This window comes from Argopecten irradians, chromosome 14 (genome assembly GCF_041381155.1).
Source record: "Argopecten irradians isolate NY chromosome 14, Ai_NY, whole genome shotgun sequence".
NCBI classification, from domain to species: Eukaryota; Metazoa; Mollusca; class Bivalvia; order Pectinida; family Pectinidae; genus Argopecten; species Argopecten irradians.
Genome location: NC_091147.1, coordinates 12,806,952 through 12,824,637, shown reverse-complemented (window position 1 = coordinate 12,824,637; position 17,686 = coordinate 12,806,952). Strand labels below are relative to the sequence as shown.

Genomic DNA, 17,686 nt, shown 5'->3' with positions numbered 1-17,686 from the left:
GCCTCTTAGTTATTCACAAGAAGTTGTTTAAAGGATTTTTAGTCTATTTGACCCCTGTGACATTGAATGAAGATCAGGGTCATTTATTTGAACACACTTGGTAGAACTTCATCCCAGCATGCTGCAGGCCCAATATGAGTATCCTGGGCCTTTCGGTTCTTGAGAAGAAGTTGTTTAAAGATTTTAGCCTTCCTGACCCCTGTGACATTGAATGAAGATCAAGGTCATTCGTGTGAACAAATTTGGTAGCCCTTCATCCCAGCATACTGCATGCCCAATATCAGTACACTGGGCCTTCTGGTTCTTGAGAAGAAGTTGTTTAAAGATTTTAGCCTTCCTGACCCCTGTGACCTTGAATGAAGATCAAGGTCATTCATTTGAACAAACTTGATAGCCCTTCATCCAAGCTTGTTACGGGACCAACATCAGGTCTCTAGGCCTCTTCGTTATTCACAAGAAGTTGTTTAAAGGATTTTTAGCCTATTTGACCCCTGTGATCTTAAATGAAGGTCAAGGTCATTCACTTGAACAAACTTGGTAGACCTTTATCCCAGCATGCTACAGGCCAAATATCAGTACCCTGGGCCATCTGGGTCTTGGGAAGTACCCTGGGCCTTTCGGTTATCGAGAAGAAGTTGTTTGAATAAAAAGTTTACGCACGGCGCACGGCGCACGACGACGGACGGTGCATGATGACAATTGGTCATCCTGACCCTTCGGGTCAGATGACCTAAAGACCACGAAGAAAGAAAATAAAGTGAAGAAACATTTATTAAGAAAAATATCTGTGTGCAATATTATAAAAGGTGAATATTTTTTGTTTGAATAATAAAGAAGTAACATATATATATATATATAGTCTAGCCTTTATAGATTAGCATAATTATCTAGAAAGTGTTGAAGGGACAATTCAGTCTAAGAGAACATTAAAATGTGTGCATATATCGGAAAAAACCAGTTCTAATGGAAATTAGATCAGTCGGTTTTACTGTGATATGCCTACAAAGCCCATGGTTGTGACATGTATGTAGATGTTCAAACTCGCTCGCTGTCCGCCATTACACATTGCGGTCGAACTTCTTGTATGCCGAACCCTGTCCCTTGCTCGTAGAGTAATGCAACTTTTTGGCTAGAACTGCTCAAATCGCTCTGACAGAGGTGTTTACCTTATGAGGTGAATTGTCTTGTCTAAAAAGTCATTTTATCATCTCCTCAGTGGTTATGTAGTTCATTTGTTTAACGTGCGTGACTTTGGCTCGGAAATGGGTACAGCGTCCATATTGTACCTGCTTAATCGTATTGATCAACGATTTGATATTTCAACGATATTAATTAAAATATTAAACAATGACGCGGAATTTGTCAATATTTTATATTATATGTTTCATAAGAGATGTAGAACAATACATTTATGCCATATTTTGGTTCTTGGTTATGTAAAAAATTTAACCTGAATGAATTGTTCCTTTAACGTTAAGCATGAGAGGAATTATATTGTCAGTCCTGTTAAAAAAACATTTCACTTCAAAGTTGCTGTAGTCCATAAGTTTTACACAAGTATGGGACATTTGGGCTATGCTGATATAGATAAAATACCTTTGTGCACTGAAATGTTATACCTTATGACGTCAGCAATGAAGGTGAAGGTCGTTCTAATACAAGTGATGGCAGGTAGCCGACGCCATGACGACAAAAATACTGCAAATCTATAAATACATGTCCGCGGTGTCCATTGGAGAGCGAATTTCTGAAATGGTTGATTAAAGACATAAAGCCTGCACTTTAATGGTAAGTTATATTGTATATAAGAAACAATAGTGTAAATTAAATCATTTGCATTTGTGTCCTTCGACGAGGTCGCCGTTTGTGGTACACGTCACTGCTCGCTTGTCGAAGTTTGTACTTATGTACCAATTCAATTAATAATGGTATCTTATCAAAAAATAAAAGTAATTAAAATTCTCTAGCTTCATCTTTTTTTTCTGGTTTGCAAACTTCGCGGATGTAATTGATAATCTGATGGTTACAGTGACATCCTGATTAGAGTCATCTGGGTATCTAAAGTGAAAGTGAGGTGTCTTGATTTTCTGAGAAAAGAGAAAAGGACTCTTACAGGTGAACCAATTTCTGACTATAACGATTGGTGTAGTATAAATTTGTTTGTTAATTTTGAAACAGACATGTTTAGATTCGTCTTCTCCACTACGTCGTACGTCACAAACGAACAGGAAGTAAGCACATGTACGGCATCGTCTGTGCACAGTGTGGTGATTGTTACAGTTCTGCACTGAGTGGATTATACGTTCTATTTCTCTCATACCTACGGATGTAATACTGGATGGACACTCATGTCACCTGAGGCTGTATTGCATGGATACCGATGCAATAAAGCCTTATGACGTGACAGAATCAACAAAATTACTATTTTTAGGTACAATTTTAACACTTGTTTTCAGAAACTAGATTGGGTTAACTTTAAAAGATATCAACAACGGGATATGTGTTGAAAATTTCACGCAATTTTCATGTATAGAGAATTTACTTGTAGTCGCGTTTTTTTAGAATATACATGTAGACACTATTTCAAAATGGCGAAAAATCTTAGCAGTAAAGTATGAGAGAAAAAATAAATACTCTTTCACATGCGAACATGATAAGTAGGTAAATTCTACACTCGGGATCACAAAATATTGTAAAACCCTTGGGTGTAAAACCAAAGGTTTTACAACATTTTATGACCCTCGGGTAGAATAATAACCCTATCCTTTATATCCACATACCTACATTTATATGAAAGAGTCTTATTACCGGTGGGATTTGGCACCATCAACGCCAAATCGAGTTGTCTCCCTTCACCTTCGGTACCAAAAACCATAGTTATATATAAATGGTACATCTAATTCGCAATAGATGTTTTAAGGATCATGGTGTGCAAAATTAATCAATTATTCTAAATTACAACCTTCAACTGTCACTGTTTTGTCATTTTGCAAATTTGTTACTAATAGCAAGGCAATTTTTGTCTGTACAAGGTATAGTAAATTATCTAAATTATCAGTTGATTGTATTAACTTATTCATTGGTTAAGAGAAATTGAATTCATAAGCACATCATTCAATTACGTTATTCGTAAAAAGTCAATTCTACTCATATCAACATTTGCCATGGTTTCAGAAGCTGATCCTCATTAAGAATGGCAGAGTCCCAAACTTTCTCGACTGGAGAGGATTTTTCGCTCGGTCGTCTACTACAATGTCCGATATGTTTAGGACAGTTCCGACAACCCAAGTCTCTTCCCTGTTTACATTCCTTCTGTGAGGAATGTCTCGGTACCTACATCACACAGCACCTGTCCGGAGATACGGCGGCTGGGACGACATTCCCATGTCCGGTATGTAGGAGGGAAACAGCGTCTCATAATCCGGATGTGGGAAAAGAGATGTGGGCCCAGCAGTTCCCAACCAACAACCACGTGAAGAAATTAATCGATCTCCAGTCCACCACAGGGACTAGGAATCCTTTATGCGGGCCATGTCAAACAACCAAGAATGTTCAGAAGAAAGCAGATGTATGGTGTAGCGCTACCAACACGTTCTTTTGTGATGACTGTAAATCAAATTTTCATGACGTCATCCACAAAGTCTGTGAAATCGTAGCTGTTAGCGAGGACAGCGTGACCTTGGCCCAGAAACAACCTTCACACATGGTGTGTGACACACACAAGGAGAGGATGGACTGTTTCTGTGAGGACCACAAGTTTATAGGGTGTAACAAGTGTATCATCACAGAACATCGACGATGTGACTCGGTAACAACTACAAAGGAGTATTTCAATAAACAGAAAAACAACTCCAACATACAAAGTATGGACAAGTCACTTGTGGAGGCAGCCAATAGTATGGACCTGATGGTTAAGTCTTTCATTGACAAAGAACAAGACATGCAGAGATGTAAACAAGTCGAATTGGACAGTCTTATCAAATTACGAGACAGACTAAACGCGTATCTCGATAAAAGACAAATGGAATTAACACAAGAACTGAATTCATCCTACAAAACAGAATCAGAAAAGATTGACTTGTCGAAACAGAGATGTAATCGGCTGAGGACGGCAATGTTGGGTACAAAAGAAGCCTTACAAATGGCGGTCAAGCGCGAGGATGACGTATACGTAGATACCATCAGACTACTCCAAAGAGGTCAGACAGAGACGGGCGCCTGTAGAGAACTACTGGAAGATTACTCAAGATCTCTCACGTCTGTACATATCAAACACGATATCAACAGCGACCTTCATATCCTGAACGAAAACTCACATTTATCCTTGGGTAAAATTGTTATAGAAAGGAAACCACAAACCTAACCTAAAGGTATAGGAGACGTGAAGACATTATCGAGCTGCCGTGCAAAGAAACTAAGATCAATTAATATCGCTAATTATCACAGATCGGGCAACGTGTCCAAGAAACAGCTGGCACATGGCAGGCGTTACTTTTTGGAATCAGAAAATAACAGCCTTGGTGTTCAAATAGTTACACTATTATCCAATATGCTAGTAGTGGGCTTCACTGATCAGTCATATCTTCAGCTTTTAACTGTCGACGGACAGTGTTTGAATCAGCTCCAAACCCAGGGCGTTCCACAAGACATGTGTGCTGTCGATGCGACCACCGTAGCTGTATCGTTATGTAACACTATACAGCTCGTTAGAGTACAGAACAGTCGGTTGACGCCATTGCACATTATACAGACAACATGTTGTTGTCATGGCATTGCTTACGTAAATGATAAATTCATGGTCAGTACTCCACGAGGTATTTCCATGGTAAACAGAGACGGAAATGCCCGCGAAGTACACTCGTTAGAAAAGAACTGTTATAGTATAGCATACGATTTCTTATATCAGCAGGCGTTTGCCACTCTTTCTGACCATCAAAAGGTAAACACATCGTGTACTTGTACCTCAAGGTCCAAATATGTTCAAAGTATCGAATTTGGAAATATGGTAGAAAAACCTTATAATGACGACGAAGAAGCAACTAACCCATGGGGACGCAATGTACACACAAGAACGAAATCTTCGCAACGAACAATAAAAGCACGGAGTGTTTCTTCCCGACAAAAAGCACCAGTACTGATAGGTATAATGGAACAAGCTCTTAACACTTCGTGTGGAGCAGGGCACATGAAAATTTCACCTGCCAGAGGCCGAGAGACGAAACTGATACAAAAGACCATCCTGAATGAAGGAGTTGTCACAAATGCGACGGGAGTGGCTGTCGATCGCGAGGGGAACGTATATGTTTGTGGCCAAGAGTCAAACAACGTGGTCCAAATTTCGGCAGATGGGACAAAGGTCAGAGAACTTATGACGTCAGAGGATGGTATAAACAGTCCAACTGCCATAGCGGTGTGTGGGGACAAACTCGTAGTGACTAGCTTGTCACCACAGCAACAAGATGTAATTCACGTGTTTCAGCTCTACTAAAAGCATGAAGGTTACAGACCTACTTTATTCACTTGAGTTCGTGACATTTAGCTAATCCGGAATAAATTATCATCCAGTTAAAATGTACACACATACTGTACCCCAAGACACATGCATCGAGAAGATGACGGTATATATGAAGATTATCCACATGAATATGATGCTATGGACGAACTCCAGGGCACTCACTGCAGAAACGCCTGTCCTTATAAGTCTAATCGAACAAGCTGTTAACTTTTCTGACCACCAGTATATAAACACATCATATGATCTTACTCCATTGTTTCAACATATCGAATATGAGAGTATCGACTTAGAAGAAGAAAATACTTTTGGATATGATGAGATAGACGAAGGATGAAACGATTACGTCCATACAAAAATATCGTGGGCACCCAATGCCCAAGTGAAACAGAAATCTTTCCAACAAAAACTAACTACACGGAGTGTTTCCTCACGACAAAATCAAACAGCATCAATACCCATAAGTCTGATGAAACAAGCTGTTGACGCTTCGTTTGAATTAGAGTCCATGACAATGTCATCTGCCAGAGACCGGGGGACGAAAATGATACAAAAAGCCATCCTGAATGTTGGAGTTGTCGAACAAGCGACGGGAGTGTCTGCAGATCGCGAGGGGAATGTATACGTGGTCCAGATTTCGGCAGATGGGTCAAAGGTCAGAGAAATTCTGACGTCAAAGGATGAAACTGCCATATAGGTGTGTGGGGACAAATTCGTAGTGGCTAGCCAAACACTGCACAAAGAAAACAAGATTGATTTGTTTTAACTCGGCTAAAATTTGGAAAGCTTGATTTGTCATCTCTAGATCTTTAGTTTGATCGGTTGAGTGTTAAACTAGTAATAGTAAGACAAGAATCCGTTCTAGCAGAGATCCAATTTGTGTGTCCATAATGAGTTATGTTACACTAATACAAACAGAGGCAAATCTGGATCTTTTGGCTGCTGATTCATCAATCAAGTGCAATGGAAATGTTATCCAAGCCTCCTCCTCGTCTATATAACTACATGTAGTTACCCTGTTCGTGTTTGATAGTATAATTACGAAGACGATTTAGAATGGCAATAGTCTTTAAAAGAGTAGAAACATTTATTGGGAAGATCATACTATCAAGGGGAAGATATTGAAAATTAGGAAATATTAACGGAATGTTTCCGATTATCTTTATCTAAAATGTTTATGGAACATTTCAATCGTGTTCCATTTATCCAACATAAAACATTTGATGAATTATGAACAAATTATCTCAGGCTAGCGGGATGGTTGACCTTAACTATTGTCTATTATATGTTTTCCATTTTTTACTAATGTTATAATTGGTTATAATGTTGATGGTATTATGATTAGTAATGTAAAATTGATATATTGTCTGGAGAAAAATAGAAAAAAAATATTATTAGTAATAATACATATGTAAATGTAATAATTTATAAGATGATTTGCTTGTGTATTTTTTTCATATTACTGTATTAACTCATATTAATATAATTACATTAATTTGAAAATGTCAAAATAAGGCATGTGTTGAAGAAGATAATTATATGAGATAAGAGAATAAACGAAATACAATACGAATGTGAAAACAGATTATTTGTTGCGAGAATCTTTGTATAATAATATAGTTTAAGTAAAATAATGCAACCTGTCTAAATATCAAGAAATATATAGCATGAGAACGATAGTTTAATGTACACTTCGAATGTTACGTAAATGTGATAATTATATAATGTGTTGTGATTATTTTGGTGTGAGAATGAAAAAGATTGTTGATGGTATAATATAGTGTAATGTAAATAGACAAAGATTGTTGATGGTATATAGTGTAATGTAAATAGACAAAGATTGTTGATGGTATAAAGTGTAATGTAAATAGACAAAGATTGTTGATGGTATATAATGTAATGTAAATAGACAAAGACTTTTGATGATATATAATGTAAATAGACAAAGATTGTTGATGGTATATAGTGTAATGTAAATAGACAAAGATTGTTGATGGTATATAGTGTAATGTAAATAGACAAAGATTGTTGATGGTATAAAGTGTAATGTAAATAGACAAAGATTGATGATGGTATATAATGTAATGTAAATAGACAAAGATTGTTGATGGTATATTGTGTAATGTAAATAGACAAAGATTGTTGATGGTATATAGTGTAATGTAAATAGACAAAGATTGTTGATGGTATATAGTGTAATGTAAATAGACAAAGATTGTTGATGGTATATAGTGTAATGTAAATAGACAAAGATCGTTGATGGTATATAGTGTAATGTAGACAAAGATTGATGATGGTATATAATGTAATGTAAATAGACAAAGATTGTTGATGGTATATAGTGTAATGTAAATAGACAAAGATTGTTGATGGTATATAGTGTAATGTAAATAGACAAAGATTGTTGATGGTACATTCTATATAGTGTAAACAAACTTCCTTTCGTGGTTACTAAAGTTAGCGATTTTCGTTTCAAAGCATTTTCATAGAGATTAAGTTAGGTGGATTGAAAATCAAATGGAAATACCTATGCATCAAATTGATTAAATTGCACAAGAATTATGGAATGTATTAATTTGCGAAGATAAACTTCCACGAATCTAGCTTGATCGCCGAATTCGCAAAAATAAATCGCTCGCGGAAGAAACCTTGTTTACAGTAGTAAACATAAAGCAATGCTATTTATGTTTTATCATACCTTGTATAGAAGTAGTTCAATTAATATTCAACTATTTTTTTAAACTATGCCTCAATTTCAGATGCCTCAGATATAGAGTATCTTACATAAGTGGCTATGTGATATGAAATTTATCAAACGAGTAAAGGATTTGATATACCACGAGCCTTTAGGCGACTGGAATATCAAATTATTTAACTCATTTGATGAATTTCCTAAGTGTAAGATTGTATTTATCACATAACTAATATTAATGAAAATATCGTTTTTCTATATAAGAAGGAAAACACGAGACACTATTGTGAAAAAGTCATATTTTGATAGGATGTCATTATTACACGTGACGTCAGTATTACCCGTGACGTCACAAAAGTGTTAACGTGTGTTTTACGATAGTTATGACATAGTTACATACGGACTAGTTATGTGGAAAATATATTAAATTTACTATTTTTAGGATTAGGAGAAATAATTTAAGTAATAACGTTTTCATTATTCTAATGGTTTTGTGCATGTATTTAATTGATATTGTATGTAAATATCAAGAGAGAGAGAAAAAAAAGGCAAATGTACAATTAATATTAACTTATTCAAGGATAAATCCTATACCATAGACAAAATATCTCTGGAATACGGTATTTTAGATTTATACACAGTAAATAAGAACTGCTTGTGACCATTCCATACTTTATTGATAATTACAGGTGTGCTTCTAATTCCTGAGTAATAATGTAGTACTAAGAGCGAATCAAAAGTACATGTATACATGTATACAAATTATAAATAAAAATCACCGGTATATGTTTGATTGATCTTTCCAAAATTTATTTTTTGATTCTTACTATTCACCCCTATATCATGTTACGGAATCGAGAATCAACAAGTTAAAACAATCATTTTAGTTTCATCATATACTTTATCTAAAGATGCTCCACCGCTGAAAGAGCATAAATAATATTCATTATTTGAACAATAATTGATGTTTAATCGAGTATATATATATATATGTCTAATTAACACAAGAAAATAATACAATAAAAGTAACTTTTGTAATTGAAGAAAAATACTAAATCGTCTGTTCTTGTTTTTGATAGTGAAAAAATACAATTTGTCGGCGGTGGGGCATCTTAAAATAGTTTTAATTGTGATGCCCGAGTCAGTCCATTTGCATACATTCTTTAATTTCATCTATATTTCATTTTATTAACATGTTTGTTTATCTTATCATTCTAGATAAATTTCTTCTAACATTTCAGCATGAAAAACTTACAGATCCTCCACCGCTGACAAATGGTGTTTTTCTCTAACAAAAACAGGAGCAGACGATAAAGTATTTTGCTTCAGTTACAAAAGTTACTTACTTTACACCATAACCACTATTGAAAAGTTTTAGTTTTTAATATTTTACTTCAAGATAAAAATATAAAAAAAAAATAATTGTATCCCAAAAAAAATCTGTGGCACTATGTCCTATAATGGTATGAAGTACTGATTGCGCATATAATAAAAAGCAAACTAAATTATTTTGTATGATTTTTTGTGTTGATTAGACATATATATATACACGATTAAAAACCAGTTATTGTTCAAATGTTGGGTATCGTTTATGTCGGCGGTGGAGCATCTTTAAATGTTTCTTATTGATCAGAGAACAGAATCTTTTTCAAAATATAACATTTTAACAAGTAACAAAATTACACCTGTACATAAATAAATTAATAAAAGAATGGTTTTCATTGTTAAACAGCGAATTCCTGGTAATTTTTTGATAAAAAACCCTGCAAAGAATTGAGAAGATAGATTCATCTTTCCAACACAAAAATGTACGTAGTGATATGTAATACTTAAACTCACACTAAGGTCTTTGACATATATTATTTATATTGTACAAAACAATGCTAGTCTTAGGTACTAATTTTCCAACTTCACACACATCTGTCAAAATTATTTATGACCTGCATAACCCTGAGAAAGTTTCATGAACATTCCTTAAAGATGCTCCACCGCCGACGAATGGTATTTTTCCTCTATTAAAAACGGGAGAAGACGAATAAGTACGTTTCTTCAGTTATAAAAGCTACTTACTTTACACCATTACGACCATTGAAAAGCTTAGCTTCTTATTTCAATTCAAGATAAAAATATCAAAAATAATCAATTGCGTCCCAAAAAAAAATCCATGGCACTATGCCCTATATGGAATAAAGTACTGACTGTGCATGCATCAAAAGCAAAAACAAATTATTTTATATGCATGTTTGTATTAATCAGACACATATTTTACATCATTTGTTGTTCAAATGATGGGTACTGTTTTTGCTCTGTCGGCAGTGGGGCATCTTTAATTATTCTTAAAAAAAAGGTAAGCATTTCAGAACTCCAGGAAAAAAAATCTTAAGCTAAAGAGTTTTCTTTAACTTTTGTAATGACTTTCTATGGAGAATCTTAGAAACGATTCCATAAAGTTGTGATATTTAAACAAAAGAATATACACTTTTACTTTTAACATGAATTAAGACTAGATTCATGGTTATAAACTTATTCCTGGTTTAACAATGAATCATGTTTTGTGTATTCACTACATTGTATGAGGAAACTGTGAACAACAAAAAATCTCTGGTTCATCCTGTAAGGAAAAAACTACATTTTGTTGTAGGTTTGGTTAGATGTCAGAAAGAGTTTCTTCTCCTTTCATGTTTTTATTTGTTTGACACAACCATAATATAATATATAAAACATTATAAATTGTCATTTAATTTTGTTCTTTTTATGTACTTTCAACCTGCATACAAAACAGTACATTATTGGTAATAAAAATCTGTTATATAATCCAAACTATAAGTTATCATGTTTATTATATTTTGGGAGAACACACAGCATATCGTACTGCATACCTGGTGAATACCAGCCACAATATATGGTTTATCTACAGAGATCTAGCCACACAATCAGTGGTACATTAGACCATCCTGAGTTTGTCCCTAGCCAAGGCAGTGAGTCGAAAGTTAAACTCAACTTATGTGTGCAAATATTGCACCATTCCCCACCCGCCATGCAGAGTTCAGGACGGATCCATTAGAGTTCCCTCCCTTTGTTTTCTCCCCACCAAATAGGATAAAGATTGCCAATACAAGTATTAACCATTTACGGTACATTTGTATGTGCTAATGGAAAAACATCTTTTACTTACACATTTTAAAATCATGAGTCAGTTTTTGTATTTAATTGACTTTACAAATATTACCCGTTATTTGCTTTTATTCATTACAAACATGTAACATGATATAGACTTTGATTTAAACCATTTTCAATTAAAAGTTACAAAAAATAATTACATTTCAAATCATATTGCATATCTAATTAATTGTAAAAGTAATATATTTAATCTAATATAATTATTAGATACTAAAATTAAAGTATTTGTCAATCCTCATATGGTGGCAGTCCGAATAGTTCTGGTTTGAACTCTGTAAGTGATGTAAGTGTGAGGGTGGCCGTTTCCTTGTATCCATCCTGTGGTTGTTGTGGGTCCGGTACCCAGACACACTGCATCCCCGCGGCATGGGCCGCTACCACACCGTTCACAGCGTCCTCTAACACCAGGCACTGGGGAAAAACAGCTAGAGCATTACATATTTTTTTTGTGATATTAAGTTGATTTTATATAGTACACTTCATCTAATTTGTCACCAATAACTTTCTATACTATCATAACTAAAGGTGTTGCATACTTTGTTGTGAGATTTGATTTCATTTGTGAATAAATGACTATGCCATTCGAATGGTACATTCTGTAGGTTTTAACCCATTCATCCTTGAAGACAAAATAAACTCTTCCAATACAAAGACTGGGACAGTTCATTAAAAGTATTCAAGGGTAAATAAGTAAATCAACACAGGTGTGGTGGGATTTGTATTAACATTTTTGTATCATAATGCTTTTGCCAGATAGGCGACAAAATAGTTTAGATGTATTGAAAACTTGTTCATTGCTGTGTTTTACAAGAACTCCTTCATGAATATTTATAAGAACTGAAGTAAAGTAGATTTTGGACTGAAGAAGTCCCTATAGAGGCTGAATATATATTCCATAGAAAGGATTCTGATTTTACTTTGAATTTATTTTGGTCTTTTATTTCGGATTATTAATATACTAGCTTTTTTATACCGTTTTTACCTCATTATGAAGAAAATGTGATTATGATTTTGTTACACCTGGGACTAGAAATGAGCAAGAAACTAGATAACATCACTTACACTGTGTGATACTGTCTCATTTATACTGACTTGGTGGTAAAAAAGAACAAATTCAATACATATATATACGTGGATGTGGTGCAGTGGTAGAAGGCGTGGGTATGTTTGGCTAGGTGATTTGGTGCCATAGATCGTGAGTTCGAGGCCCCGGATAGGGCAAGAGTCAATAAATTGTCATGCTTTGTTAAATTGTGTTTCTATGATATTTAATACATATATATACACTGTGTATAAATAGATATATATACGAGGTAGATTAACTTTTTGGACCTTTTATAAACTTTGATAAATGCATGTACCTTGCTAGGATCGGGGCTGTCTGAGAATCGACTTGATGCGATCAGGAAACAGTCAGGGGCAGGTTTGCCGTGTTTCACTTCCGGATCATCACTGCTGTATACAAAATGGAGGAAGAGACTGAACAGTTCTTGGTGACGAGTTGTCTTTAGTCCGATACTTCGCTTACTAGAGCCGGTCGCCACGGCAATAGGAACTTTATGTTTGTGGAGGTGTTTTATCAACTTTTCAGCTCCTTGTAAAAGTGGAAACTGTCATTAATTATTTCATGATAAAATAATCAAATTACTGTGTATACAAAAAAGTATAAATATGTCTAATATTTTAAATTTCGTATTAAATCTTAATTAAGATAATATCTTAAAAGATTAATAATGCTCAACAAGTTTAATATTTGTTAATGAATACCTACATGTACTTCCAGAGTTAATTTAAATCATCAAATAGAACCGTTGAATAAAGAACCTACAATAGACTTGTTTCTATATTTCTCATATAAAAATCTCGGCATCAGAAATTACCATGGCAAAGATATATATAACAGCGACAGTATTTGAACATCCACTTCCATCATCAATCTGTATGAGATCAACTCGAGGTAAATCTGTGACAGGGTTTTACCTGGTAAAAGAGTGACTATAGAGGTAAATCTATGACAGGGTTTTACCTGGTAAAAGATTGACTAGAGGTAAATATGTGACAAGGTTTTACCTAGAGATAAATATGTGACAAGGTTTTACCTAGTTAGAGATTGACTAGAGGTAAATATGTGACAGGGTTTTACCTGGTAAGAGATCGACTAGAGGTAAATCTGTGACAAGGTTTTACCTAGTTAGAGATTGACTAGAGATAAATATGTGACAGGGTTTTACCTAGTCAGAGATTGACTAGAGGTAAATCTGTGACAGGGTTTTACCTGGTAAAAGATTGACTATAGAGGTAAATCTATAACAGGGTTTTACCTGGTAAACGATTGACTAGAGGTAAATCTGTGACAAGGTTTTACCTAGTTAGAGATTGACTAGAGATAAATATGTGACAGAATTTTACCTGGTAAGAGATCGACTAGAGGTAAATCTGTGACAAGGTTTTACCTAGTTAGAGATTGACTAGAGGTAAATCTGTGACAGGCTTTACCTGGTAAGAGATTGACTAGAGGTAAATCTATGACAGGGTTTTACCTGGTAAAAGATTGACTAGAGGTAAATCTGTGACAAGGTTTTACCTAGTTAGAGATTGACTAGAGATAAATATGTGACAGGGTTTTACCTAGTTAGAGATTAACTAGAGGTAAATCTGTGACAGGCTTTACCTGGTAAGAGATTGACTAGAGGTAAATCTATGACAGGGTTTTACCTGGTAAAAGATTGACTATAGAGGTAAATCTATGACAGGGTTTTACCTGGTAAACGATTGACTAGAGGTAAATCTGTGACAAGGTTTTACCTAGTTAGAGATTGACTAGAGATAAATATGTGACAGGGTTTTACCTGGTAAGAGATCGACTAGAGGTAAATCTGTGACAAGGTTTTACCTAGTTAGAGATTGACTAGAGGTAAATCTGTGACAGGCTTTACCTGGTAAGAGATTGACTAGAGGTAAGTCTATGACAGGGTTTTATCTGGTAAGAGATCGACTAGAGGAAAATTTTTGAATGGTTTTTACCTGGCAAGATTTCGACTAGAGGTAAATCTATGACAGGGTTTTTACTGGTAAGAGATTGACTAGAAGTAAATCTGTGACAGGCTTTACCAGGTAAGAGATCGACTAGAGGAAAATTTGTGAAGGATTTTTACCTGGTAAGAGATCGACTAGAGGTAAATCTATGACAGGGTTTTTCCTGGTAAGAGATTGACTAGAGGTAAATCTGTGACAGGCTTTACCAGGTAAGAGATCGACTAGAGGAAAATTTGTGAAGGATTTTTACCTGGCAAGATTTCGACTAGAGGTAATTCTGTGACAAGGTTTGACCTGGTAAGAGATCGACTAGAGGTAAATCTATGACAGGGTTTTTCCAGGTAAGAGATTGACTAGAGGTAAATCTGTGACAGGCTTTACCTGGTAAGAGATTGACTAGAGGTAAATCTGTGACGGGGTTTTACCTAGTAAGAGATCGAATAGAGGTAAATCTGTGAAGGGTTTTTACCTGGTAAGAGATTGAATAGAGGTAAATCTGTAAAGGGTTTTTACCTGTAAGGGATCGAATAGAGGTAAATCTGTGACGAGGTTTTACCTGGTAAGAGATCGACTAGAGGTAAATCTGTGACAGGGTTTTACCTAGTAAGAGATTGAATAGAGGTAAATCTTTGACAGGGTTTTACCTGGTAAGAGATCGACTAGAGGTAAATCTGTGACGGGTTTTACCTGGTAAGAGATCTACTAGAGGTAAATCTGTGACGGGGTTTTACCTGGTAAGAGATCGACGGTGGGGAACAGAATTTTCTGCTGAGCTCTCGCCTGCACTAGGTACTCTTCTGGTGTTATTGGAAGTTGTAGTTCATCTGAAATATTAATATGTCACATTTACATATCTTTGTTGAGCAACATACCTCATTATATTGCATTATCATTGGAGACAATCCCCATACTTTATGTAATGGTATTGACACACATACAGCAACCAATGAATATTTGATGTGTAATGTTTTGGTGACTGTTACGATGTGTACCCTATCACCTTCATCAGACAAATGATCAAACAACATAAGTTAGGGTGCAAAAAGTGTAAAAGCTTCAAAATCAAAGTTGAAGATTGATGTTCACGATCGCTTTTGACACTGCTGACTAAATACAACACTAAATGTATGCTACACAATGCTCCAGTTTAGATGCGTACATGGGTAAAATACCCATTTAAAACCTGTCAATTACCCGCTAAAATTGTATGGACTTGTACAAATTACCCCTACAAAATTTGTAATTACTCAACCCAATTAGTATGAGCACTTACATTGAGTAGTAAAATCAGAAGAAATTTTGTAAAATGTGATGATTCCACTCAATTTTGAGTCTGCATCATCTGTGCTCTTGTTTCAGATGGATATTTGCACAATTGCTAGCATATCATCGATTACTGAATATACTATAACATCATAACTTTTAGTGAAAAATATTGGTTTAGTTTTGGGTTTGCACAGAAGTCAGTGTTGTACCCCTCTTCTACGAAAGTATGAGTACAGTACAATTACCCACCCCTCAAAAAATTATCTGGAACACTGCTACACTAGCCATGGTTTGTAACTTCCATGCCTAATGAAATTGTTCAGAAAGAAACTGGTGAGGTTTGCAGAAATGATCTCAGGTTAAAAAATCATTATAAAACAGTTAAAATGAGGACCATTAGAATTTCGACGTTAATGAGAGTAATATTCACTGCAGACGAACTTACCAATAAGAATCTTTGCTGCCTCGACATCCTTCTTGCCCATCTGTTTAGACTTGACGTCCCATGTGAATGTTTTACCATACTGCTCCACAATCTTGTCTGTGATTTGTGTATACAACCGTTCTGTATCTAAAGTATACATATAATGTATAAATCAAGAAAAAATATGTGTCCATGTAGAGTTGAATATATAAAAAATAAAACTCAACGACCTTCCTCTAGTACTTTCGCCATTTCATGATGGCTCTTTCTGAAGTGGCGAAAGTACTAGAGGAAGGTCGTTGAGATTTATTTTTTATATGCATTGTATATGTATATATATATTACCTCCACAATCTTGTCTGTGATTTGTGTGTACAACCGTTCTGTATCTACATTAAGTATACATTACCATGGAGGAATAATTTTAACCAAAAAAGGGTTATGTACATGCAGATAAATTCAACATTTTGACAAAGAGGTCATTAACAAAGTAATATGAGGATAATTCCAAAGTCATTTTATCAGAGAATAGCTAAAGGAGCATATTTTGCATCAACAGTTCATATACAGTATAATTAATAACTAATTACATGTACATGTATCAAATTTTTAATGCACTGGTTTTTGTGTACTTTACCCATATATAGTACATTTTAATATGTGGCTGTATGTGTTCTATAAAATACATGTATAATAAGTATAATTTTGCATTTTCCTTGACAAAATTAGTTGGGTTACCAAATCTAGGCCTTATACCAAATATCTTTTTTGGTTACATTCTGAAGGCAAGATCTGATCTGTACGTGACCGACACACTGAGTTGACATTGTTCCCTCATCTAATTAATGGATTAATAAGGTTACTAATTAAGGTGACAGCTCTCCAACAATGTTAGAGGTTAACACGACGAGATACTTTTTTATAACCAGGGTGGAATAAGGCCTCATACAGTACACATGTAGGAGTAATATATTAGGTGACAGGTGCGTGTGATAGATTTATTTCACTGCAGACAACTGATTACTGCTGAACCAGCTAAATGTATCTAGTGAATAATTTAATTATCTACTGGAAATATAACTTTGATGTTACATTTTCTAGCGTAAATCAGAAGTGTATTAGGCCTCACCTAATATCAGTCCATCCACGTCAAATATCACGTGTGTAACGGGCGCTGCCATGTTTACATCTGTACACGGTGTGGAGGTAGATTTAACACCCTAACTTGAAGTTCCGCATTGTAGTACGAGTTGTTCCCCTTCTGTCATAGATCAGCACATGACTGCAATCATGTGTAGAGATGTAGATGGTGTAGAGATCGTAAGTGATCGGAACCCATGAACTATCGAGGATGGACCACAAGCAACGCAATGTGACATCAAAAGTAAAATAAATAATTCATCAAAGGAGAAAATTCGGTTGAGAAGTTTTAAGAAACTTTATGATGCATTTAAGCATTTGATGTCAGTATTAACTTCATCGGTGTATGAAAGACATTTTGTTTGCAAACTGTGTAAATCCGCGTGGCGGATTCTCACAAAAGTTTGCAACAAAATTTATTTCAAGACTCAATGAA

The 17,686-nt window shown here is 35.0% G+C and overlaps 2 protein-coding genes across 3 annotated transcripts; one reads left to right on the top strand and one right to left on the bottom strand.

Annotated features, from left to right (window-relative positions):
* Positions 1-2,053: 2,053 nt before the first annotated feature.
* LOC138307987 (uncharacterized) lies at positions 2,054-8,997 on the top strand. The gene is given in 2 exon segments (XM_069248935.1): positions 2,054-2,431; positions 3,175-8,997. A coding segment is annotated over 1 exon segment (2,295 nt). The 5' UTR covers positions 2,054-2,431; positions 3,175-3,193; the 3' UTR covers positions 5,489-8,997.
* Positions 8,860-17,386, bottom strand: LOC138307988 (pseudouridine-5'-phosphatase-like). Of its 2 annotated transcripts, XM_069248938.1 has the most exons (6): positions 17,240-17,321; positions 16,456-16,499; positions 16,132-16,213; positions 15,152-15,244; positions 12,746-12,978; positions 8,860-11,795 (listed from the first exon to the last, which is right to left on the bottom strand). In XM_069248938.1, the coding sequence occupies exons 1-6, from the start codon at positions 17,289-17,291 to the stop codon at positions 11,613-11,615; spliced, it is 687 nt and encodes a 228-aa protein (XP_069105039.1). In that variant the 5' UTR covers positions 17,292-17,321; the 3' UTR covers positions 8,860-11,612. The 2 variants fall into 2 exon arrangements, with proteins under 2 accessions (XP_069105039.1, XP_069105038.1); XM_069248937.1 differs by lacking the exon at positions 16,456-16,499 and having other exon boundaries at positions 16,132-16,257; positions 17,240-17,386.
* Between the last annotated feature and the right edge of the window lie 300 nt (positions 17,387-17,686).

Bases quoted from the DNA above. Each gene is read 5' to 3' on its own strand.
- LOC138307988 (XM_069248937.1), bottom strand. From the start codon at position 17,291: ATGGCAGCGCCCGTTACACACGTGATATTTGACGTGGATGGACTGATA. The intron at 15,245-16,131 runs GTAAGTTCGTCT...TTAATATTTCAG, and splicing joins GGCAGCAAAGATTCTTATTG to ATGAACTACAACTTCCAATA. The intron at 11,796-12,745 runs GTACATGCATTT...GTTTTTCCCCAG, and splicing joins ACAGCCCCGATCCTAGCAAG to TGCCTGGTGTTAGAGGACGC.